General features: G+C 50.1%; 2 protein-coding genes across 2 annotated transcripts in view; one reads left to right on the forward strand and one right to left on the reverse strand.

Annotated features, from left to right (window-relative positions):
- Positions 1 to 1,175: 1,175 nt before the first annotated feature.
- NOL6 (nucleolar protein 6) lies at positions 1,176 to 13,213 on the reverse strand. Its single transcript, XM_082656082.1, has 26 exons — positions 13,051 to 13,213; positions 11,791 to 11,991; positions 11,586 to 11,702; positions 9,964 to 10,143; positions 9,456 to 9,624; positions 9,105 to 9,239; positions 8,864 to 9,027; positions 8,657 to 8,777; positions 8,393 to 8,451; positions 8,209 to 8,310; positions 7,891 to 8,006; positions 7,543 to 7,720; positions 7,263 to 7,385; positions 6,563 to 6,711; positions 6,336 to 6,411; positions 5,956 to 6,096; positions 5,694 to 5,811; positions 5,458 to 5,612; positions 5,203 to 5,366; positions 4,657 to 4,809; positions 4,345 to 4,442; positions 3,455 to 3,579; positions 3,243 to 3,332; positions 2,683 to 2,877; positions 2,465 to 2,566; positions 1,176 to 2,291 (listed from the first exon to the last, which is right to left on the reverse strand). The coding sequence occupies exons 1-26, from the start codon at positions 13,102 to 13,104 to the stop codon at positions 2,142 to 2,144; spliced, it is 3,435 nt and encodes a 1,144-aa protein (XP_082512208.1). The 5' UTR covers positions 13,105 to 13,213; the 3' UTR covers positions 1,176 to 2,141.
- A 7,450-nt stretch (positions 13,214 to 20,663) lies between these two features.
- The window catches only part of UBE2R2 (ubiquitin conjugating enzyme E2 R2), a 95,343-nt gene continuing 89,717 nt past the window's right edge, over positions 20,664 to 26,289 (forward strand). Inside the window, exon 1 of the mRNA XM_082657476.1 lies at positions 20,664 to 21,265. Within this exon, the coding sequence (XP_082513602.1) occupies positions 21,089 to 21,265 (177 nt within the window). The 5' untranslated portion in view covers positions 20,664 to 21,088. The remainder of the gene's footprint in view (positions 21,266 to 26,289) is intronic.

Here is a 26,289-nt window from a genome sequence, read left to right on the forward strand (position 1 = left end):
CAGGGCCAAGGCTCATTTCCCCTGATTGGGACTGGTATCTGCACTTCTTGGAGCCACGAGCTTACCTGGAGGCAGATCCCACGCGTTGCCTGCACTGGAGTTGTGAAGGAAGCTACGAGCCTGAAGCTGACCCTGGGATGAAACGGGATGGTTTGAAACCAGCCTGTACCCCCTGCCCCTCCCCAGAGTCCACGGAGGGACTGCCACATGTGAGGGACTAAGAAAAAGGAAAGCTGAGAAGCCAGGGACGACCACAGGGCTGGGACTGCATCTGTTGTATCTCACTGAAAATACAGCCTGGCACACTGAGATCTGGAGTACATGAATGAATGGCACAGGGAGAGAGATGGACACAGACCTCAGTTCACACAGCCAATCAGTGTATTCCCTATACTAATTTCAACCCCAGGCCAAGCTGTCCCATGACAGTGACAGGCAGGGACTGGCATAGGTTCACAAAGACTAACAGAATTGGGACAAAATTGGAAACCAGAGTTCCCATGTGTGGCTAAGCATCTTGAGGATAAAGCCAGATAGCCAGACCTCCAAGTCCCTCTACAAACAAGCCCCCATTGCAGCTGAACTTGACCTCATTCAGAAAATGATAATGAGGAAAAGCAGGTACTTCATAGGGCTGGTATATAATCAATTTCCTTATGTAAGATATGGAAAATAACAAAGGGTATCTTATTAGGCAGGCACTCAATAAACCTTTTTTTTTTTTTTTTTTTTGGCTGCATTGCATGGCTTGAGTGATTTTAGTTCCTCAACCAGGGATTGAACCTGGGCCCTCAGCTGTGAGAGTGTGGAATCCTAACCATTGGACTGCCAAGCAATTCCCAACATCAACTTTTTAATTCTCAGGCCTTTCACCATCAAAACCCTACCCATTCTAGGCAGAGATCACAAATCATGATTCTCTTTTCCTTGAAGTCTTCTGGTGGCCTGCCCTGTCCTCCATCTGCCTGGGCCAGGTGCCCCTTCTGCACACACCTGTATCCTACTTGGGCAGAGCACTGTACTAGGTGCCAAGAAATCTGTTCAAATATGTTTCCTGCCCTCAAAGAGCTGACATGTAGGAGACAAGGTCAAAACCACGCAGAAAAGGCAGACAAGCCAATAACATAGGGAAATTAGATGATTTAATTTTAAATCACAGTTTAAAACAAGGGAGTTCACGCCACTGTACGTGACTGCAAAGAGAAATGAACAGGCAGTAATTGCTCTAATGTTTCAGAGGAGAGAAAGCGCACCTTAGGCTGAAGGCGAGGAAGCGCTTAAGGAGGAGTCACTGTTTGAGCTGAGTCTGGAAAAAGCCAGGATTAGGGAGAGGCTGCTGCAAAGGGGGTGTGGACCAGACTGAAAGGAATCAGCACCCCCTCCCCCAGGGCACTGGGAGCTCCTGGAGAGCAGGTCTTGGGTCCCACTCACCTCTGCACCACCACTGCAGGAGCACAGAGCCTGAGGGGGTCAGACACCAGAGGCCAGGGCAGCAATCAGTGCTTTCTGCATCTCTCCTGGATGGGGGACCACCAGTCCCCCTCACCCCTTCACCCACCCAGCCCCTTCCTGTCCTCTGTGCTTTTCCATGTCCCCACCCCGGGATGCAGTGGAACCAACCCAGGAGGGCATTGTGCCCCTTCAATGCGGTGTATTCATCCCACGTAGCCCCCTCTTCACTGCTCAGTGCTGGTGCTCTGTGACTCTCAGGCAGTGCCACACCTTCTCTGAGCCCCATTTAAAAGGCCTGACGATGCACGGAAGGGCATACTGAGGTTGAGGCACACATCCTGGCAGAGGGGTGGGGACAGAGCCTCAGCCCTGGGCACACAGCCTCTTCTCCGGGCTTCTGGGAGCAGCCTGGGAAGGAAAAAATTAAAAAGGCCCAGGCCAGGCTGACAAGTAGATGGATCTCCTGGGTTCATTCAGGGGACTCCACAGGACACCATGGCCCCTGCCCCAATGCTGGGGCATCAGACAGAAAATTGGGACAGGGCTTTGTTGGGGATGATTCAGCATGCTCGGGCCAGCAAGCCCTCCTTGGACGGTCCACATGCAGCAAGGGTGGTCACAGCATTAACATCTTGCTCCAGAGGTCTGCAGTCCTGTTGTCCATCTACAGCTTGCTCCTGGGCTGGAGGTCACACGGTCCACCTCTCACTTCGGGCCTCCACAGCCTGGACTAGGCCTTCGCCCAGGATGGCAAAGTCCTCCAGGATGGCTTCTGCATTGGGCACCATCACCAGCTCCCCACCTTGAGACACCACCATGCGCCCCTTTGTGTTGGAGGCCTGAGAGAATCAGAGAAATGTAGATGGAGGTGTCACGAGAGGCACACGCAGAGACACCAAAACACGTTTCACACCCGCCACCGGGTCACTCGTGGAACCACACACAGACACACATGCCCATGTGGAACACATGTACACACTCAGGAACAGACAACTGTCCCCAGCCAGCTCACCTTTAACGGCTGGGGCTGGAAGCTGGTGGGCTTCCAGAGGACACCGATCACCTTTCCACCATGCTGGTCATAGAAGAAAAGGGCCAGGTCCCCAAAGGCCTCCTAGGAAAAGGCAGGACAGAGACAAGATTACAGGTGGACACCTGAGAGCCACCCCCACGGCCCCAGCTCCACCTGGATGTCCCCTACCCAGGGTCAGTCAGCCCTTGAGGACCTACCCTGAGCTGCGCCAGGTAGAGCTGAGGAGGATCGTAGCCCAGCACGGGCATCAAGGAGGAAGGCCCCGGCTCACTAAGCAGGCCCCGGCAGAAGGAGGCAGCTGGCGAGTCCACAGCCTGGCGGTGCCGGGGGATGTGGCGGGGAGACAGGTGGATCAGCACGTCGTACATGTCCAACGGTGGCCGGAACACTGTCTGAGGAGGGGTAGTGCCCACTTGGGAGCTGGGAACTGGACCACAAACCCCTCCACATGCCCACTCTGGCTCCCCCCTTCCCTTTTGTCTGACCCGCCCACTACGGGCCCAAATGCTCATTTAAAGGCAGGAACAACAAGACCCAGTTGGTGGCAGCTTGGGTCCCCAGGAGGAGAGCAGGGTAGAAGTGTGAAGCCAGGGCCCCGATTCTCCTGCAGGCTCCCCCACTGCCAGGAGCCGTGGGCAGCTGCAACGCCTTCTCTGGATTCAGTCTCACCAGACAGGGGCCCCTAGAGCTCCAGACTTCCATGGTTCAAAGGCAGAGTCCCCAGAGGCCCTGGAGTCAGTCTGGGCCCGGAGCTTACCCTGATGTCCCCAGGACCCTGGGGATCCATTAGCTGCTTCTCTAGGACAGGCAAGGCCTCGGCTGCCAGGACCATGAGCTGGTGTAGGATCTGGGGGACACACATACATCAGAAAGGTCACACCTGACCACAGGTCTCTCATAGCTCAGGCTGGGCCTGCTTTTTCCTTGGGGGAGAAAACCACACATTTGGGAGCAGGAATGAAATTAAACCTGGGGCGAGGGTCCATCCTGTGTCCATACAGAGCTTTTGCGATCCTGGGGGGTAATGATGACCATGACGGGAAGTTTTGTCCGGGTTGCCAGGAAGACACTGCGGATCTCCACCTGCTCCTCCGCTGCGGAGGAGAGGGGGTCTTGGGTCAGCCTACTCCTCCCCCCAGACACCCTCTACTGCCCTGGGTCCTCCTACTGTACGCTTAGCAGCTGCCCATCACAGGGACGTTCCAACATCCCCCAAATGGCAAAAGCGATGAAAGGGACACCGCATCTGCCTCAACTGGGCAGGGTGTTAAACTCCCAGCCTGGGACCAGAAGCAGAATTTTCCACTGCCTGGCACCCTAGTCTGCTTTCTGGGCCTGCACAAGCTGAGGCCTGCCCCTGGCCCCTTCCTACCCTGGGCTCCCACACACCTGGGGAATTAGAAAGCTGATACCTTCCTCTCTGCTGGGACCAGAAGCTCCTCATATTACAACCAGAAATCATCACTCACCACCCCCCCCTGCCACCGACCCCGGACCCAAGAGGTCTGGGCATGTATTCTAGCCTGAACCGTAAGACTTCTCACCTGGTGTTCAGAGCCCCTCTTCCTCTCTCCTCTTCCCTTCACAGCCCCCCAGGTAGCCTGCTTACCATCCCCAGTCCGCTGTGTTTCTGATCATCACGTGGGCAAACCATATCTCTACAGTCTTGGAGCTCCCTAAAGGCTTGATTTGGTCCTCTTCCTCCTTAATAATTCCTTACCCCCACGCAGTCAGGGTCAGGAGTGGATATCCGGGATAGGGGAGGCAGACAGAAAACCTAACAGACTGACAGGGAAAACCCTTGCCTGCCCTATTCTACAATCCACAAAGGGTAGTTCTTGCACTAGTCACTCACTTACCAGTGAGCTCATTATTGAGGTTGACAATTAGGGGGTTGTTCTTCCAATCAAAGGTTGATATCAGGAAAAGGAACCGAAGGAAGCCCACCTGGGGGGAGCTGAGAGGAAGAGGTAAGCAAAGCATCTGGGCCAGTCACACATGCCCAGGCCCCCCGTGGCCCAGAGAGCCTAGGCCCCCCTGGTGTGGATTGCAGGGGTTAGAACCCCTTCTGTCCCTTGGTTCAGCCACCTCTTCCATGTGGACTGAAGCACGGGGGATGAAAGCTGGCCCCAGTGGAACTTCCTGGCTAGGGGAAAGGTGGAGGGAATCACCTGGGAGGGGTGAAGGGCTCAGGGTGCAGGAAAAGGGCAGCAGCCACCAGGTCCAGGCTCTCATCCGTGAGCTCCTCACCTAGGAGCTGGGCGCGCACCCACCGCTTGGCCAGCCGAGCCACACCCGAGAAGGCTGGGTGCTGCTGCTGGAGTCTGCGGGGAGAGGAGGGTAGTGGCCATAACAGTGAGGCCCTCAGGGCCCAAGAACAGTGTTTCAGCCCCGCTGCTGCTACTTTCTCAACTTTACCCAACACTAGCTTCTGTGCTAATGCATTACACATATCATCTCACGTCTTCCTAATTAGTACCCCAAGAGGTTGGTCCTAGCATGATTCCCATTTTACAGGTGAGAAAAATAAGGTTGAGGGGAGGGGGAATCCTGCCCAAGGGACACAGCCAGTGAAGTGGCAGGGCCAGGGTTCTGGCACTTGCCTGACTCCAGAACTCATCTCTCCAACCGGCCTTCCAGCGAGACAGATGGCCAGGAGAGCAGAATGGGGCCAGGAAAGGGTCTACGGACATAAGAGCCTGTGGGGGTGGTCATACCCATGCAAGGTGCTGGTGAGCAGGGGCAACTGCCTAGTGTCCCTCTCAAGGCGGAGGGAGGCGGGAGTGTCCCTCAAGGAGATGATCCCCTCGGGGCTCCGTGTCTCCCTCAGGATCTGGGGCTCCCGCTGATAGGCCACACGAATCCGGAACACAAACCCATCCTGTTGGAAGAGGGGATGGCATGGGAGGCGGGCCACCCTGACACCCCTGTCCCCTCCCTCCCTGGGTATCCCTGCCCTGCACCAGCCGAACCTTGAGGACATCGGTGTGCGTGGCTGTGGCGCGGCACTGCAGCCCATGCTGCTGCGTCAGCAGCTCTGCCAGGCGCAGCTGGAAGGCAGCCCGGACCCTCCGTATGGCCTCAGCATCCTGCGGCCACTGCCCACTGCCCTCCAGGTGACATACCACTGTGGAGAAGAGTGAGAGGCCTCAGCCTGCGGCCTGGGGTGAGAACAGTCCCTCTCACCCCCTCGCAAGAGCTCCCTCACCAGTCATGGGCTCCACGTAGGCTGGACAGGGCTTGTCAGGCCGGGGCAACAGTGAGGCCCGCTCTTGCAGCTGTTCATAGAAGGAGTAGGCTGGCCGGACTGCGGTTGGTGGGAACACCTATGGAAGAAGGGGGGCTGAGGAAGAGGCCTGGGACTGGGAGGGAGTGCCCAGAGTCAAGAAGCTGGAAGGGAGAATACCGGGTGAGTGGAGCAGAGGTGGGTGTCACGAAGCAGAAAGAGCTCCCTGCCCCTTGCGCCTCACCTCAGTGTAGCGCAGCGCTGGGTGAGCTCCCTGCACGGCAGACACGGTCAGCGGCAGACCTTCCAGTCCCCACAGCAAGCGACTGAGGTCATCGTAGCAACGCACCGCAGCTGCCAGGGCCTCCTCACCTGTGCTGGAGGTCTGAGAGGGAAAAGAAAGACAGGAGGGCACGACCTTTCAGAAGAGCCCCACCACCTGGGATACAGCCATGGCTCAGGCTGCTGCTGCAGAGCCAGGGAGTCCCCTGCTGGACGCTCTGGGAAGTGCAGCCTGGCTAAGATGGGGCTCTCCACCCCCATCCCCACCCCCAAATCCAGCCACACAGGCTGCTTACTCTACAGTCCCTAGCCTTAACCCAAGCCCTGAAGCAGGGCCCTTACCTCTTTCAGGCTTTGAATCAGTGCATCCAGGAGGCCCCCCGTATAGTGGACACAGGTATCTGGGATGTCAGCATGGCTGGAAAAGGGGCACAGGCACAGTGTGGGCACTGGGGGCCATGCCGAGAGCTACTGGATGTGGGCTGCTCACCCCAAAAGCTTGGGCCAGACCCTCCTAAAAGGCTCCCCAGCCCATGGCTGCCTCCTGGCATTCAGATGCTAACACTCACAGCGTTAAGAGATGAGTGACCACCTGGTGGGGAATAAGGCGCTTCTGGGCCATAGAGGCTGCCTCCCAGACCACAGCTTCCCGAATGGCTCCATCCTGGAAACGCCGAAGCTCGGAGCGAGATCCCCAGAACTGGCGGAAGTCAGCAGCCTGGGAAGAGGAAAGGGGTAGTGGTAGAGATCAACAAAGAAGGGCTCTGTCAGAAATCTCCCAACAGGGGACTTCCCTGGTGGTCCAGCGATAAAGAATCCGCCGTACAAGGCAGGGGATGTGGGTTCAGTCCCTGGTCGGGGAAATAAGATGCCACATGCCGCGGGGCAACTAAGCCCGCGTGCCACAACTACAGAGCTCGCGTACCTCAACGAGAGAGCCTGCGTGCCGCAAACTACAGAGCCCATGCACCCTGGAGCCTGAACGCCACAACTAGGGAGAAAAATCCCACACGCCACAACTAGAGAGAAGCCCGTGAACCACAATGAAAGATCCTGCATGCCTCAACAAAGATCCCGCGTGCCGCAACTAAGAACCAATGCGGCCAAAAATTAACTAACTAACTAGATAATAAATAAATCTTGCAAAAAAGAGAAAAAAGAAAGAAGTCTCCTGACAGGCCTCAATCCAGGTGGCATGAGGACAGTCCACTCCACTCCTTCCAATGCAAGACAGGACCAAATCACCCCTCAGACTCCAGGGCTCCTCACCTCAGGCTGGTCAGCCTCTGGACCCAGCTCAAGAACACTGGTCAGCCCCTCAGGCCGGAGGAGCAATCCCAGGGTCAGGACCCCGGAGTCTCTGTGTTTCGGTGGATCCTGGCTGATGTCCCACTGTAGGATGTAGAAAGGCTGAGCTCAATCCAAGCATCCCACAGCTTGGTCTGGAAACCCACTTTCTAGTGAGAGGGATGGTGTGTCTTTTGTATCTCTTGGGACCCTGGGTCCACCCGCCTCGGTCCCACAAACTCCCCAACCAACACCATCTCACCTCTGAGACTGGGGGCCGAGAGTGGGCCAGCAGGTGCAGCCGGGACCCCAGGCCCTGCTCCATAAGGGTGGTTAGTGGGCCCAAAGCAGCTGAGACATAGTCCCCACCATGATCCTGCAGCTCTGGCCACAGCTTTAGTCGGTGACACGCTGCCTGCAGGCGACTCAGTGGACGGAGACTGGGGGGGCAGAGAGGGACAATGAGGGGGAATCAGGTACTGCTGGTCCCAAGTATCACCACCCCCACCCCCAGGATGATCTATCTGAGCACTTGCCTGAGGACCTTTGCCCCATCACTAGCCCCAGGGACACAGGACTCACTGGCATATCCTGGCACCCCGAAACTTACTGCAGTATGTGGTCAAAAGCCCGGACCATAGGTTTGGGAGTCATCAACAGCAGCTGGAACCCATCGTCAGCTTTGCTGTCCAGCAACACCATAGATAGCCGTGCCTCGTGCTGCACCTGGGGCCACAGAGTAAGGAGGGAACTCCCGCGTGAGACCACCAGCACTGCACCCCTCCCCTTACGGAACACAGGGCCCAGACCCAGAGACGTGCCTGACCAAAGGTCTCTGGAGAGGAGTTTCTGGGGTTCTGGTGCTGGCAGAAGGGACAGGGTCTGGGCTGGGACATCTGGGGAGGCCAGGAGTGGGCGACACCTGTACCTGGTGGCAAGTGGAGGCAGTGACATCAGCACAGAGGTTGAGACGGCCTGAGGAGTCCAGGAAGACAACAGGGAAGGCCTGGTGGAAGTCAGCCAGGGCCGGCTGGGAGGGGGAGAGAGAAGCCAGTCAGGGCTGGGCCTTGACTTCAGGATGCCTTGCCCAGACTCAGCACTGCCCTACTCACCAGGGAGGGATCTGAGCTGAAGCACAAACTGATCCCGTTGACCGTCAGATCTGTACTGGCTGAAATGAGCCAGAGAAGGTGGGTGTGTCAGAAGGTATTCCCCTCCCTAGGGACCCAGCCCTCGTGACACCCACCCTCCGGACAGGTGGCTGCAACTGCCTGCCTCTGGGATTCAGTTTGCTCCTCTGTCTGAGGACCAGAGACCGAATGATCCCTGATGGGTATGAGTGGGGCCCTTGGCCTTTCCGAGTCCAGCCGCCTCACCCAGAAACTGCAAGGTGCTTCTCAGGACCTGGTAGCCGCTCATGGTGGTATGGATCTTGTGTGTAGACACCAGGAAGGCAACCAGCATGGAGACAAGGAACCCACTGAATCCTCCCAGGCCCTGAGGGGGAGACGGAGGGAAAGGCCGGAGCTCAGAGCCAACCCACCACTCAGTGAGGCAGGGAAGCTGGGCCAGTCCCCACTCACCTTGTCCAGTTCCCGCTGCCGCAGCCAGACCTTCAGAAGTGCCACACCATCCTTCAGCCCCGAGGCTGAGCCCAGCACGGTTGATAGCAGCTGCGCATGGGACTCAAGGGCTGTGTCCTGCAGGACCCATGTGTTATAGTGGGGGGTGGGGGGCTCTGGGCTACCTGTGGGAGGAAAGGGGAAGTCGTGAGAGGAGAAGTCCCCGCAAGACCCTTCCCTCCAACTCCACCTTGATACTCACCATCCCCTGAAGGACTCTGCCCTTGGTACCAGGCAGTCCGCACATTGTTCTTGGACGGCAGCAGGCGGCACGGGCGGAAGAAGTCAGGTGGAGGGCATGGATGCAGACGGACAGTGACCAGACGCTCATCCTTCCCTGGGGGTAGATGGGAGATGCTGAGACCCTGCAGCCCCCTGGAGCCGGAGGAGCCCCTGTACCACCCACACCACCCCCGCTCCCCATTTGAGGGCCTTACACCTTTCCCCTCCAACTTGAGGCCCAAGCTTCTCACCGTGGACTTGAGGCCCTAGTTCCTCCCCCACTGGATTTGTCACCCCATACGGTGCCCTCCACCCGGTATATGCCTCCCACCATGCGGCCGCAGCAGCAGCGAGGGTTTCAGGTGGCAGCCATTGGTGTAGGAAAAGCGAACACTGCCAAAGAGTGGGTCTTGGGACAGGTGGTGAGCCAAGTGGGCCAGGTAGAGGGCACGCTTGCGGAAGTAGCGCTGGTTCAGCCCATCCTTGTCCTGTAGGATCTCCTGGAGGGGGTCAGGAGAAGAGAGAGATGGCCAGTCACTTAAGTCCTCGTTGTTGGAGAACTTGGGGGCCGAGATGAAGCCAAGGTCAAAGCTTGGCAACCCCATCTGCTGGCCAGGATGCTTAAGCCACGGCTAGCAATACCACAACTCAGATGAGGAAGACAAAGTTCCAAATGGCAAATCTAAGCTCCCTCAGGACAACTGCAGTGGTCTGTTCTTTGGATTTAGAATTCAGATTTCAATGCCCCGGCAAGCGAGAGGTGGGAAAAAGAGAGGGATCGAGGGATTTGTAGGTGGTGAAATGGCAGACCTCTCCATTCCCCAAACTCTGAACCTCACCCTGGGCATGGTCAATGCCACATCCACATTGATGTCCGGCCGGATGCAGGTGCCCAGAAGGTAACTGCCCACAACAGTGACCTGGGCTGGGGGCAGGAAGCGGAAACAGCCCTTCACAGTATAGGGCACTTGGTGGAGGGGGACTCGAACCCCATCCCGGAGCCATGCCTGGTTGGTCAGCTGTGGGGACAGAGACAGTGACACGTATTAATTTGACGGCCTTCCTAACATGTCCCCTTGATGTCTAGTAGACATCTCAAATTCAACATGTCAAAATGTTTGAAACCAAACTTCTGATCTTCCTATAAACATGTCTTCCCCATTAAGACAACTCCATACTAGCTGCTCAAGCTAAAAACATTTAAATCATCTTGACTCATCTCTGTTAAGAACATCCATTTCACTTTCAAAAGGTATCCAGACACTGACCACTTCTCTACTCTACCCTAGTCTGAGCCATTTTTCAGTGGATCATTGTACAATAGGTTTCTAACTAGTCTCCTTGATTTCACCTTTGTCCCCCTCCATTCTACTTTTTTTTTTTTTTGCGGTACGCGGGCCTCTCACTGTTGTGGCCTCTCCCGTTGCAGAGCACAGGCTCTGGACGCGCAGGCTCAGCGGCCGTGGCTCACGGCCCAGCCGCTCCGCGGCATGTGGGATCTTCCCAGACCGGCATGTGGGATCTTCCCGGACCGGGGCACGAACCCATGTCCCCAGCATCGGCAGGTGGACTCTCAACCACTGCGCTACCAGGGAAGCCCCCTCCATTCTACTTTTAACGCAAAAACCTGGGTGAACTTTTTAATACTGAAGTTAGATCACAAACAAAATGCCTGCAGTTATTCCCCATCTTATCCAGAGCAACAGCCAAAGTCCTGGTTTTGGTGCACAAGGCCCTGCATGATATGCCCCCTCCTCCATAACCTTTCTGAACTTACCTCCTTCTATCTTCCCCTCATTCTTTCCAAGGAATGTACCAGACCCACCCTTTTTTTAAAATTTTTTAGTTTAACTTTATTTTTTTATACAGCAGGTTCTTTTTAGTTATCCATCTTATGTATATTAGTGTATATATGTCAATCCCAATCTCCCAACTCATCATACCAGACCTATTCTTGCCTTTGAACCTTTGTGTTGGCTGTTTTCCCTTCCTGGAATCCCTTCCCTTCCCTTCCCTTCCTTAGATATCTATATACCTGACTCACTTCCTTCACACAAATGTCACTTCAATAAGGCCTACCTCAACCACGCTACTTAAAGTTGCCAAACACTCTCACCCTCTGATATTCCCATAATCCCCTTACCTTGTTCTTCTTCCTTTTTCCATAGTACTTACCACCATCTAACACTGCCATACAGTTTACTTGTCGTGTTCATTATCTATCGTCCATAAGTCTAATACTAGAACATAGGCTGCTTTGTTCACTGATGTACCCTAAGAACACAACTACTGCAAGGCACGTAAGTGTTTGCTAAATGAATGAACACATAATTGACTGCACTCCTAGCTGAGACTCCTGGCAGTGAGAATGAGCTCCCTAGCACCCCATCCCCTTCAGAGAATAACAAGGCCCCTAAGGACCTCTTCTGGGCTTTCCAGTTCCCTCCACTACCTGCCTTACCTCTGTCTCAGGGGTTGAGGGCACCCTCATGATCCGCTGGTTGACCTTCTGTAGGAAAGCATCAATCCGCTCTTTCTTCTTCTCTGACAGCCTCACTTCCTTCAGTAGCTCCTCTACCTGTAAGAAGTGGCAGGGGTGAGTAGTACTTCAGCCTCAGTGTCTCAGGCCCACCTCTCTAACCCAATTCCCAACCACCCAATGGTACCTGTAAACGAAGCAAGCTGGAATGGAACAGACTCTCAGTCTCCCGAAGGCGATTCAGCTCCTCATTGGTAGGCTCCTTGTACAGTTCTGCCCGGCTGAGCTTCACGGGCTGCAGGAGGCCCTCCACTGGAGAACCAGAACGCTTCTTTGAGGATTCCTTCTTCCCCTCCTTGCCTATGCCTTCCAGAGCTGACGCCATCACCTGTGGCCAATGAGAGGGAGAACCCAGGGTGACATCACAGATATCTAGCGTCCACTGCCTGACGTGCCACCATGACAGGAATGTGGGTAAAGGCTTTACCTGCTCCTGGGCCCTCTTGAATAGGAGTCAGATTGTGTAAAACTCAGAATAACTTTTACTGAAAAGAACATTACTGAGCTCTATGCTGAAATCTCCCTGAGTTGAGGGTTCCCCATCTACCTGATAGCACAAGTTGCTAGGGGTAGTAGCTGACTGGGCCATGCACCAAGCAATGCCTCAGGTCCTTGTAAGTACCAGGAGCTTCCTCTTCTGCTGGGTTAATCCTGGGACTTTGCAAATGCCATCTCCACTCTTGCTCTATCCAAATCCTGCCAGGTTACACACACACACACACATCCCCTGCCCCAGCAAGCCCTGACTATAAACTATATAAGTACACATTAAGTGCTCAATGATGGAAGAGCCTACTGACTCTGAAGGACACACTCAGTGAAATCATCCAATCCTCACAATAATCCTAGCAGAAAACGGACACCCGAACGAAGCCCAGTGAGCTAGAGGTTCCAGTTGGTATGCCTAAACTGTGAGCAGGCTTCGAACCCTGGGCTGCAGGATCCCAAACCTTCTCCCCTACAGCCCTGGGCCCCGCCCCCCTCCACGATCCCACACCCTGGAGAGCCTTACTGTAGCGCTCCAGGAGCGCCACCACGTGGAGAGCACAAAACTAGACACAAGAGGAAAGAAGATCCCGTCCAACCTCCAGGAGGACTTCGTCAAGAAAAAGACCCAAGCCGCAGAAGGGGGTGGGGTTTTTTTCAGTTTCAAGGTGTAGAGCTAGCAAACAGAGAGAAGCTCAATTGTCTTTACTATTTCCATCCGGATAATGCCAAGTTCCATCTCCTTTAGCAAGCTCTGATTGTCTCGGTACCCTGGGCTGGAAGCATCAGGGGAAATGGGGCTCTTCCAGAAGGGACCGTTCTCGTGCCCTCGCTAGAGAACTGTTAGGTTCTGCCATCTCCGACACGTTGCGCATTCCTTCCTCCCAGATGGCTCACCCACCTCCGGCTCCCCGGCAGTTCCGCGATGCTGCGCTCCCTTATGTGCGGGGCCCATCCCTCCCGTACTGCTCCCGCACTCCGGGTTTAAAGTCCACTTGCTCTGCACAACTTCTTCCCACGTTGACAGAAATGCCCAAACCGCGTCAGATATGCAGCCCAGAGCGGCAGCTTTGCTGCGGAGAGCGGAAGCTAGCCTCGTGGCACAGGACTCCACCCAGTTCAAGAGCCATAGGGTGAGTGCCCGACGAGTCGCTTGTCATTGGTTTCTGTCACTCTCCGGGGCCGCCCATTATGGGGGAGGGGCCAAATAGGGTTTTCCGATTTACGGCCTCCTTGCGACGCCAGGCCTGAAGCATGCTCGTAACTTGGCGGTCGCTTCCTTTTCCTCACTTCCTCCGTTTGGGTCGAAAGGGGAAGGGCGGGGCTAGATTGGGCCCTCTGGGGAGGGTTTGCTTACTTAACGCCAGTGAGTCCTTTTCTTTTCTCATCTTATCAATTAACCAATCTCGTCAGTTCCACTTCCAAAGTATATCTTGAGTTTATTCACTGTACTCTGTATTTACTGCCGAGTTTGGTGCGCATCACATCATCTTGTGCCTAGAATAATGTAACAGCTTTTTTCCAGTTTATTACATTTTCCAAGTCTACTGAAGCGTTGCTATAATATTATGATGAACGCCCATATACCCTTCACCTACCCACCATAACTTAGTGTTGATGTTTTACCAAATTTGTTTCCTCTTTATGGTTTTTTTTAGACGCCTGAGATTTATTTGTTTAATATTTATTTATTTATTTGGCTGCATCGGGTCTTAGTTGTGGCAGGCGGGATCTTCCTTGCGGTATGTGGGATCTTTGTGGCGCGCAGGCTATCTAGTTGTGGCGTGCAGGCTCTAGAGCACACGGGCTCAGTAGCTGCGTGGCACGTGGGCTTAGTTGCCCCATGGCATGTGGGATCTTAGTTCCCTGACCAGGGGTCGAACCCACGTCCCCTGCATTGGAAGGCAGATTCTTAACTACTGGACCACTGGGGAAGTCCCTGTGTATTTATGTTTTATTATTTATCATAACCATTTGAGAATCAATGGTTCTTAAAAACCATGCCTAAGTACTTTGGCCTGTGTCTACCAAGAATAAAGACTATCTCTTATGTAGTCATAATTCAATTATAAAATTCAGTAAATTTAACCTTGATTCAATGCCATTATATAAAGTCCATAGTCAAATTTTGCAATTATCCCAATAACCTTACATAGCAGCGTTTTATTTCGCAGTGCAAGATCAGGCATCTATTTAGTCATCATGTTTCTTTTCTCTCTCTTAATCTGGAACATTTTCTTAGCTCTCCCTTTTTTGTTTTTTGTGAGGTTTTTTTGTTGTTGTGGGGTTTTTTTTTTGTTTGTTTTTGTTTTTGTTGTTGTTTTTGTGGTACACGAGCCTCTCACTGTTGTGGCCTCTCCTGTTGCGGAGCACAGGCTCTGGACGCACAGGCTCATGGCTCATGGACCCAGCCGCTCCGCAGCATGTGGGATCTTCCCGGACCGGGGCACGAACCTGCATCCCCTGCATTGGCAGGCAGACTCTCAACCACTGCGCCACCAGGGAAGCCCTGTTGTTTTTTTGACAACAGTTTTGAGGAATATAGGACAGTTTCATTTAATAACTTTTTCTTTTAATCTTTTTTATTGAAGTACAATACACATATAGAAAAATTCACATATCTCAAGGATACAGCTTGGATATTCACAAACCAAACATACACATGTAATCAGCTTCCAGGAAAAAAAAAAAAAAGCAGAACATTTCCTGCACCTTGCCAATCTCCCTTCATTCTGCCGTCTAGTCACTGCCCCCCAACAGTAACCACTATCCCAACTTCTAATAGCATAGGATATTTTATGCAATGGCTTTTAAAGGAATTTTCACAAAAGTGGTCTTGTCCTTCTTCAATCCATTCCACACGGTTACCAGAATGAGTATTCTGCAACTAAAATCCTATCATGCCACTCTCCTTTTAAAAACTCATCAGTGGGGCTTTAAATGTCACAAATGGTAGGATTTCCTTCTTTATACCTGAAGAGTATTTTGATATTTAAGGAAGGTTTCCTGGAGGAGATGGGGCTGGTGCTAAGTCTTGAAGCATGATTTGACTTTGAATTGATTGAGAGGAGAAAGCACCACTGTGGCAGTCGGAGGAAGACCAAAGGGGCCAGAGATTGGTCAACCATTCATTCCACACTGGATGATACTTAAGAAATGTCAGCCCTGTGCTATGTCAAGGATAAAGATAAATAAGACATGATGATCACAAGCCAGAAATCTGGAATAATGCTCTTGCCTTCACATTTCACAGGCTAGTCCCTGCTCTTACATTTAAAAGTAACCTCAGCGAGGTTTCTTCTGACCCTGCCTCCATTTATTTATTTAATTTTTTAATTTTTAATTTTTAATTTTTTTGCGGTACACAGGTCTCTCACTGTTGTGGCCTCTCCCGTTGCGGAGCACAGGCTCCAGACGCGCAGGCTCTGTGGCCACGGCTCACGGGCCCAGCCACTCTGCGGCATGTGGGATCTTCCTGGACCAGGGCACGAACCCATGTCCCCTGCTTCAGCCGGCGGACTCTCAACCACTGCGCCACCAGGGAAGCCCCTGCCTCCATTTAACATTGCATCCACCCCAACAGTTTCCATCTTAGCCCCCCCAATCACCTTCATTAGTACTCACCAAAACTTGCAATGTTATTTGTCTACTAATTTCTTGTTTTTGTCTGTTTCTGTCTCAATCACTAGAATGTCAGCTCCATGAGGGCAGGACCCAGTCATTTGTGTCTCATTCACTACTGTATCCTTGGCATTTAGCACAGGGCCTGTCACATAGCAGGCCCTCAATAAATATTTGTTGAATGAATGAATGGCTCTTTCTTTTTTTTTTGCGGTATGCGGGCCTCTCCCTGTTGTGGCCTCTCCCATTGCGGAGCACAGGTTCCGGACGCGCAGACTCAGTGGCCATGGCTCACGGGCCCAGCCGCTCCGCGGCATGTGGGATCTTCCCGGACCGGGTGTCCCCTGCATCGGCAGGCGGACTCTCAACCACTGCGCCACCAGGGAAGCCCAAATGGCTCTTTCTTAAGAGCAACTCACAGGCTGGGAGAAAAATGTAAACAAATAGTTGCAGTAGAGCACGGGGGTGATATGATATGTACAGATTGCTGTGGGCACATTAGACTAGGAACATTACAGCATGGTGGTTAAAAGCAGTCACACTAACATTACAGCATGGTGGTTAAAAGCAGTCACACTAAAGTGGGATGGCCAAGGTTCAACTTCAGGTTCTGCCATTCACTCACTGGGTGACCTTGAGTAACTTTCTTAACCTCCCTAAGATTTAGATATTCTAGTAATGACCATGTCGAGGATTTTTGTGAGAATTAAATGAGGTTTACTGCATGTGCAGAGCCTGTCACATACTGATGCATAACAAATGTTAGCTGTTGTTATCAAAGGAAGACTGGGGCTCCTTAAGAGCACTATTCAAAACTTACATGTATTAACATATGCAGAATGAAAAACAAAAACAAAAACGGTGGACTCTTTTAAAAAAGTCATTCTAGGGAGTTCCCTGGAGCCCTAGTGGTTAGGATTCTGGGCTTTTACTGCATGGCCCGGGTTCAATCCCGGTTGGGGAACTGAGATCCTGCAAGCCGAGCAGCATGGCCAAAAAAAAAAAGTCATTCTATAAGGTCAGAATTAACCTTTATAAAGCAAATAACCCTCTCTCTCAGTTATTTCACCAAGATTTCCACATCTTTTCTTTTTGGAAGAAAGGTAATAGATTCTTTATAGGAGCCCTGGTTGGAGAATACTAGGTGATGCCGTACAGATTAGGGGGTGAAGGTCCTGTTTTCTTTGCCACTAGAGGGCACCAGTCAGTCAAGTCAATCTCTACCTATCGTGAAACTATAAGAAAGCTCTAGGAAGCTATCTCTGCCATTCATTCTTTGTGTTGTAAGTACCCACTATGCACCAAACATTATAGTAGCTTGTATATGGTTATGAGAAAGATCTGTTGTCCTTCTGGAATTTATAACCTTGAGCATGTGTCTGAGAGACCCTATTAGACACGGGGGGAGGGGTGGAGGGTGGGGTTCAATTTGTGATTTGTTGTTGTTACTGATTATCTTCCTGCCCTTGGCCGTGAGCCCATGAGAACAATTACTTAGTGTTTATTTTGTGTCAGACAGTGTGCTGGTTGCTGAGGATCCAGGGATGAATAAGACACAGTTGTAACCTACAAATAAACAATGTCTTACCCGCTGAGATAAAAAGCCATGAGACAAGTTCCATGGAATTTGAGTTCCTCTGATGTGAGTATGGAGTCTTAAGTACGCAACTCATTAACACACTAGGCTGTGAGCTTCCTAGATAGGTATATGTTTATTAGTCACCCATCTTAGGGTCATGGCATTGTGAATATTTAGTATGAGTTTGTGAGTTGATCTGAGTCCAGAGACAGGCTTCTGGTCTGGGTGCCAGGTGTATGTTCCAGTGACTTAGGCTAGGGATCTGCCATCTTCTGGGTCAGGGTGGGGCTATGATGAGTCTATGTGGGTGAAATGCTTTGAAGATGAACTTTCTGCCTATTTGTCTACTCACAGCCTTGCTATTAAAAGTGTCAACATCATCTCCCACGTTTCCAGGTCAGCAATCTCCCTAAATTGAATGGTGGAAGAGGGGAAGTCAGAACCAGTCAAACACCATCCTTTGGGGAGGAGGGGCTGAATTGACTAAAATACGCTCTAATTCCAGTGGAGTTTAGTCTCAAAACTGAGGGAATAGAGTTGGGAGGCTAAGGAATGATTCTTTAAAATACTGAGGCCTCATCTCTGAGAAAAAATAACAACAACAACAAAATGAAGGGGCTCTTTCATTGTGGATTGTGCAGAGTGACTTCCTTCTAAAGAGTACAGTATAGAAAGGAGGTAAAAGGAGTAACTTTACAGTGGAGAAGAGTGGCTGACATATTCTGTCAGCCAGGTGACTGAGGTCAATATTAACACTACGTCGTGTTGATATTATGTGCTCTTGATATGATGTGATGAAAATATCATTTTACTCCTGTGATCTCCCCTTCAAAACCCCAAAACTCCAGTTTAATCATGAGAAAAACATCACAAATTCTAACTGAGGGACATTCTACAGTATCCTTGACTAGTACTCTTCAAAACTTTTAAGGCCATCCAAAACAAGGAAAGTCTGAGAAACTGTCACAGTCAAGAGGAGTCTAATAAAACATGAAAACTAAATATGGCATCTAGGATAGGATCCTGGAATAGAAAAGCGACTTTAGGTAAGAACTAAGGAAATGTGAGTAAAGACTTTAGTCATTAATAATATATCAGGGCTTCCCTGGTGGCACAGTGGTTAAGAATCCACCTGCCAATGCAGGGGACACGGGTTTGAGCCCTGGTCTGGGAAGATCCCACATGCCACGGACCAGCTAAGCCCGTGTGCCACAACTACTGAGCCTGAGCTCTAGAGCCCGCAAGCCACAACTACTGAGCCCGTGTGCCACAACTACTGAAACCCGTGCACCTAGAGCCCATGCTCTGCAACAAGAGAAGCCACCGCAACGAGAAGCCCGTGCACTGCAATGAAGAGTAGCCCCCCGCTCGCCGCAACTAGGGAGAAGCCCTCGTGCAGCAACGAAGACCCAATGCAGCCAAAAATAAATAAATCTATTTAAAAAATGATATATCAATATTGGTTCATTAATTGTAATAAATGTACTACACTAATGTAAGATGTTAATAATAGGGGAAATTGGGTACCAGGTATATGGGAACTATCTGTACTATCTTCTCCATTTTTCTATAAATCTAAAACTGCTTAAAAAAAAAGTCTATTTAAAAAATGGAGGGGGTGGTATCCAGAAAATAACTTTGCCATAAATTTTTTTTTTTTCTTGCGGTACGCGGGCCTCTCACTGTTGTGGCCTCTCCCGTTGCGGAGCACAGGCTCCGGACGCGCAGGCTCAGCGGCCATGGCTCACGGGCCCAGCCGCTCCGCGGCATGTGGGATCTTCCCGGACCGGGGCACGAACCCGTGTCCCCTGCATCGGCAGGCGGACTCTCAACCACTGCGCCACCAGGGAAGCCCTGCCTTAAATTTTTTTAAAATAAAATTTCCTATTTATGGATCATTTACCATATGCCAGTGATAAACTCTGTACGTGGATGATCTCATTTAAATATTTACAATTGTTTATTTATTAGGCACAATTAACCCTCTTTTACAGAAGCTGATGAAAAAGGAAGAGGTCTTATAATGTAAATGGTGGAGCAGGGGTTGGTACAAAGGATCTTTCTGATCCCCAAATTCTAAGTGTACGGAACTCTCACAGTATCCTGGCTTTTCTAGGAAACGTTCATGGAGTTATCATAGGACATGCCTTCCAAAGAGAAAGGGGTATTCTAAATCATGGGGATTGAAGACCTCTACATCTCACTTCTGCCAGGATTATCTTAAAAGTCCCCCAGGTCTAAGTTGGACTTTCAAGCCGGAAAAGATCTGTAGGGGGTCAAAGTTCAACCAAATACGCCATTTGACAAATGGGTAAACTGGGGGATAGCTAGAGTATTTGCCCCAAATCACACAGAAAAGGGCCAAGAACCCAGGTTCAGTCTGTATTATTATTTCTCTCCTTATTTCCTACAACTTCCTCTTTGTAGTTAAGAAGGGAAGTATTAACTGACCTATCTGCCTTCCCCATTTCTCGGATGGGAAACTGCCCCCCAGCCCCCTAAGTTGGTGACACACTGCTCTCCAAGGACACAATGGCATGAGGACTGGACCTGCAGAAGAGATGTCAGGAAGCTTGTTTGCACCGACAAAACCCACATTGTCAGCACATCCTTGTCAAGCACCTACTGAGTGCGGGGACGACGGACTGTGTGTCATGGCGCGGGGGGCGGGGGGTTAGGCCTGCAGAGGATCTGGGGCTCGTAGGATGACTGCGGGAGGCCAGTGGATACAAGTAGTGGGGAGGAGGGCGATGACAGCTCTAGGACAGAGGTCCCTTCCGGGGCGCGCGTTTGGAACCGCGGCGTCAAGCCGCACAGCCGTCATTTTGGGGCCAAGGGCATCCCCTGCGGCCACCCTCGACCCCCACTGCCACCCTCGACCCCCCCACTGCCGCTTGGCCCTTTAAGGGCGGGGGACACTCGCCAGGCGTCACAAAGCGCCGCCACTGCGCGGGGCGGTGGAGAGGAGGCAGGGAAGTGGGAGGAGTGGGAGGAGTGGGAGGGGGAGGGGGAGGAGGAGGAGGAGGAGGAGGAGGGAGAGGAGGGCGGGGGAGGGAGGGGCGCGCGCACGCGCGTCGCGTCGGGCCGCCCGCCGCCGAGAGCCGCCCTCCCTCCCGACGTGCGCCCCTCCTCCCACTCTCCCTCCCTCCTTCTTCTCGGCTCCGTCGCTCCCGCGGCGCGAGGCGCTCTTGCTCTTCTCCTCCTCCTCCGCCGTCGCCCCTCCCCCCGCGCAGCCGCCGCCGCCGCCGCGAGACCCCCGCGTGCCGTGCTCCCCCCCCCGCCCTTCGGCCCCGCGCGCCCTTCGGCCCCGGCGGCCCCGGAGGAAACGAGAGGGCGAGCGAGCGCGGCGCTCCCGGGCCGGCTCGGCCCCGTCCGCTCACCATCGCCGGCCCTCCGCCGCCTTCCTCCGCTTCCACCTCCTCTCCCCCCCCCCCGCCAAGTTGAGGCCCCCTCCGGGGGGGGGAGGCCCGGGACCCGGAGCGAATTTCTCTAACTCTCTCCACCTTTCCCCCACCCGGCCCGAGTGTGAGGAGAAGGGCCCGGCCCGGCCCGCGTCGTGTGTGAGGAGGAACCGGGCCGGCCCACGGGCCGTCTGGGGCCTGGTCCGGGCCGCCGGGCGTGTGAAGACAGGGGCCCGGTGCGGGCCGCCCGAGGGCGAGCGGAGCGGAGGGGAGGGGCCTGGTCCGGCCCGGCCGGTGCGTGAGGACTGGGGCCCCGGCCCGGCGCCGCCGTCGCCGCGATGGCCCAGCAGCAGATGACCAGTTCGCAGAAGGCCCTGATGCTCGAGCTGAAATCCCTTCAGGAGGAGCCGGTGGAGGGCTTCCGGATCACCCTGGTGGATGAATCCGACCTCTACAACTGGGAGGTTGCCATCTTCGGACCCCCTAACACCCTCTACGAAGGCGGCTACTTCAAGGTACCTCCGACCCCATCTCAGACCAGGCTTCCCCAGGTGGAGGCTGCCGCTTTCGGTAGTTTTCCCGGCCGAGAGTGGGAGCGCGGGTGAGCGGAGGGGGCTGCTCACCTCGGCAGCTCCCTCCCCCCATCGGTGGAGGCAGGAAGGCCTCGCTTGCTCACCAAGTCCCTTTTCTTTGTCATGGGGGCGGGGGCGGGAGGCCAGACTGCACCGGGAAATAGGAAAGCCTCTTTGGCTAGGGTAGTGGCTACCGGAGGAGGAGGGCGGTCTTTGTTTTGTTTCACCAGCCGAGGGTGTACGGAAAGAGAGGTGGTCTGGCTTTCCCCTCTCGTCTTCCCATCTCTGCGCCGGCTGGAACTACCCCAGAGGGCAGAGTGACCTGCACTTATGGGATTGGACCTTTTTTGGGGTGGGGTGGGGGAGGGGTACCGGCCTGTCATTCCGGAGGCTGCCTAGTGGCCTGACATTTGGGGGGTTTGATGGGCTTCTTGCATACTGGTGGTTCCAGCTTCGCATTCCAGCGGGCGTTAATGGAGAATAGGAACCCTAGGGGTGCTAAACAAGGGTGCCTGCATTTTCTTGCCATTAGCCACTTGAGGGAACTGTAATTTAGCCCCCTTTCTGTCCTCGTTTTGTATTTACTTCAGTGGTGTTTCAAAATGCCCTTTGTCCTCACCCTGCCACCAACTTTACTGCCCCCGCTCCCCTCACCCCCCGCCTCCCATGTAGAAATATCCACAGAGGGCGGTACATGTTATGTAGAGAGAGAGTTTCCCACTTTAGGGACACAAAATTGAAACCTTTCGCTCAGATGGTTAACTCTAGCAAATGGGGGGGGGGGGTGGTCTTACGGATGAAAAGTATCATCTGAGGTGGGATGGTTTCGCAGAGTAGGACCGCTCCTTAACGACCATAGACATTGTTTCTGTTGTTTTCCAGGATGTTAGAACAGTGGTTATTATCATTCCTGAATCCAGTAATTTCTTTATTCCAAGACAGATAACTTGGAGATACTGAGGGGTTTTTCTTTTTGTTTTTGTTTTTATTTTACCATTTTTTAAGGGGCAAATCACAGGTTGAAGGTCGAATGCTTTAAATGGTGGGGGAACAGAGAGAGGAAAAGAGTGCTTAGGAATTCATTTAATTTAATTTTTTGTTTCCAAAATTAAGTAAAATAGGGCTGTGAGTCAGTCTTGGTTTGTTTTGAAGGGAGGGGCTATCTTGGCAAAAGTTTTAAATGAGTATCTTAGTCATGTAGTTACGTGTATTTTTAAGGAGTACCCAATTACTTTAGTTTCTACTCCTCTAAAGGTAGAAGCCTCAGTTTCAGGCTTGAAATTGGGTCTATTTTGTAGAAAATGTCAGGAATTGATAGGGGAATGTTTAATATTCATGTCTCTGATAGTCACTAAATACCTAATTAAAAACATGTATTCAGTGTTTAGAATATCGTGTATACCAACTGTATGCTTCATGTTTTGTGGTCACCATACGCTGTACTCAGATGCAGATACTTGCAAAATCTACTGGCTAACTTTAGTGAAATGAAGTTTAATTTCCAAAAAGTATCATTGTTTGGGACAATCAGTAGTCAAGATAAATGGATACTAGCTAGAATGATCTTATTCCTATGCAGTTTGTTAAAACAACAAAACAACAACAAACTGTACATGGAAGGAAATAATGGGTTAAAAATTGTAATATTTTTGCTTAAGTAATTGGGAAGGGAGTGTGGTGACCCCTCTCAGTTTGGAATAGGTAGTTTGGAAGGAGGATTCCCTGTAGTATACACTGATTTAAACTAACTGCTTTTTAATTTGTCTTATTTAAAAAGAATGGTTTGATCTCCAATTTTGTTGCGTTAGATATCTTAATCTTTTTTTTACCTTTAATTGTGACATGTAAAAAATATATGAAAATTCTTAAACAGGTTTAATGTTTTAGTCTTGTGTAAGAATTTTGGTCAGTTTTGTTTCTTCTGCTTTTGGCAAAGGACTTTGGCTTTTTATACCAAAGTTCTTCGTTGGAAAAAGGCAAATTTATGGTCATGAGCAGTTGACACTGGTGATAAGTTTAAAACCATTGTTTTTTATTTCACTGCTTTTGTGAAACAAGGCTTTTAGTGTGTTTCACTACAGCTGCAGTTAAAAGTTGGCACAGACTTTTCTGTACTACTGTTCTCCCTTATCAAATGGGGGTCCTTGAACATTTAATATAATTTATCAATATTTTCAAGTTAAACTCTTTTTTCTATTTTGCATTACAGTTTCCGAAGGCAGTGGGCTGCCAGTCATTCTTTAAATTTTTCATAACGTAACTCCTTTACTTTTTACATATTAATAGGCTTCTAACTGATCTTTTTCATCATGAAATAGTTGGTTCCAGTCTGTTTTAACTGTGGCATCTGTTGTAGTAGAGATTTGTGAGACCTGTATTTCACAAATTTGTTTTTTCATCCTATTTTTCTTTTTTAAATATCTTGAGTCTGTATGATTCTTAGCTTGGGTGGGCAGGGGGAATCTAGATATATGATGGGCAAAGGTAGTTTCTTGTGTCTGATTTTCTGCATGTTATAAACTCTTCTTTGGCTTCACTATCTTTTTGTCTAATTTCTTGATCTCATTATTCACCCAGTGAATTTCTTCGCTGCTTCGAATTTTTCCTCTGGGGTCAACCATTATAGAACATAAAGTAGGAGATGACTTAGAACACCCAGAACACGTCTGAACTTAATTTTGCTAATGTGGAGCAAGTTGGAATTTTATTATGTTACTGGAAGAATAACTTGTCGATCAAGTGAGCAGTTAGTGATGACTTTTAACACGTTCACCTCCGTTCCTTTAAAAAGAACTGTCTTTTCAAGTAAGTCCTGATAATGATCATAACTTAGTGTGGCTGCTTTAGTATAGAACCTCCTTGGAACGCCTGCATTATTTATCTAAATGCACAATAGCAGTGAGTCTAGATACCAGAAAATGAGAGTGACTCTTTCATGATAGGAATAACGTTGAAGTTTAAGTGATGCAGAATGTTTAAAGTATTGCAGTTTTTGTAGTTTTGGTTTTATTCAGTAATGTAAGGGAATGAAATATAGGCGTGTTTCTTTTTTGGATAACTCCCAACTAATAAAATTTAGGAAGTATTTGTGATATACTCAAAGTTTTTCTTAATAGGATCTTCTTCATCAGACTTACCGCTTTGTTTTGTATTAAAGAAACTCTTCAATAGTTGTTTTTTAAAATAAAGGACATGCATTATTTTCATTTGTTCTAGAGTAAATGAATGTATTCTTTGCATGCCACCCCCCCCCCAAAAAAAAAAAAACACACCAAACTACCAAACTTAACCTCTGTGCCTGGCAATGGTCTTCAGATTATATATAGCACATTCTATTTTATGACTTTAAAATTCTTAACATACAGTTGAAACAATTTTTCTAAGCAACTGTTAGTCTTTTTGGTGTAGGGATCCTTTTGAGAACTTGATAAATTTTCTTCAAAAGACAATGAGGACACAGAAAGTAGTTTGTATGCATTTTCAGATGGTTAACTGACCTGTTAAGAATCCCTCTTTTGGGACTTCCCTGGTGGTCCAGTGGTTAAGACTCCGCCTTCCAATGCAGGGGACAAGGGTCTGGGAGCTAAGACCCGACACAGCCAAATAAATAAATAAATATTTTTTAAAAAAAACAACAAAAAAGAATCTCTGTTTTAAGGGATTGGATTGGCAACTTTAAAAACAAAATTAAACAAACACCTTTGACATTATAAAAGTATTGCTGTTTTTTTAGAAAACAATTTTATGATGAATCAGTCAGTTAAAATTTTCTTAGTTTTAAGTTTTTCCTCAGTTGCTTTAAGAACACCTCTTGGGCTTTTAGCTGTTACCTTTTCTGGAAGCTGAACTTGTCTTGAGTGCTGGGTGAACTAAAGCAACATTGTAAATGGAAACGTGGTTAATGTCCAATGGTTTGGGGCACTAAATGCAATTTTAGTCCCCTATCCCCAGCCCCCACCTCTGGCAAATATAACACCTCAGTATTTCATAGAGTATGCTTTTACTGTATTAAGTTGATTCCAAGATGCATATTTTTCTAGTTTCACTTCTCAAATTTGGAATGAGTCCATGAAGTCTTAGAATTGCCATCAGCCAGCTGACACTAGTGACCTAGGTGTAAGAGACCCTTCCATTGAAATCTTCTGATAAAATTTTTTTAAATGCCAGCATCAGTGTCTTAAATTTGATAAAATAAGGATTATTTCTTTTTGAACCAAGGATTTGTGTCCTCAGTACTTTTTGCTGCTTATTGATTCCCCTTTTTCAGAGGTTTGTGTTCGTAAACAATATTTATCGAACACACATCAAAGGCAAGCACTGTAGGAAGTGTTACTACCTTTTAGTTAGTAAGGAAAAGAATTCGGACATTGATAACCTTAGAGCTTTTATGAATGATCTTCATAAAAATCTTTGTGCAGACTTTGAAATACAGAAATATGAGGTGTAGGTGTTACTGACAGAATTGTAATGGTAATTAAAATCAGAGTTTTAAGGCCAGTTAGCACATTGGTCAACATAACCACAGTTTGTCATGATGAAATGTTCTGTTCCATCTTTGCAACTTAGTATTAGTGGTCCTAGTCTAAGGTTCCAGAAGAATCTGTTGGAGACAGGTGAAATAAAGGAGATCACCTAAGAAATTGGCCTACTTCTGCTAATCTAGTTATGGGAAAATAACAGGAAGAGTTACAAATTCAGGGTTTACGACTATAGAACTCCATCTTGCTGAAAGGTCCTATTTAAAAGTTTTAATTCTTTTATGTTCCTGAAATTCTTTTGGACTGTTTCGTGTACAGCTACATAGATATCCAAATAAGACTGAGCTGAGCCTCTTTGAAAGTGTTTTGTCAACACAGAATTAATTCATTTCAGCTTTATTCAGAGAGAAATTGTTATTCAGAGTTGTATGCTTAATGTTTCTTTAAACTAATTGATTCTGAAGTGAATGGAATGATAGATACTAAATT

This window comes from Grampus griseus (assembly GCF_964374135.1).
Source record: "Grampus griseus genome assembly, chromosome: 6".
NCBI lineage: Eukaryota > Metazoa > Chordata > Mammalia > Artiodactyla > Delphinidae > Grampus > Grampus griseus.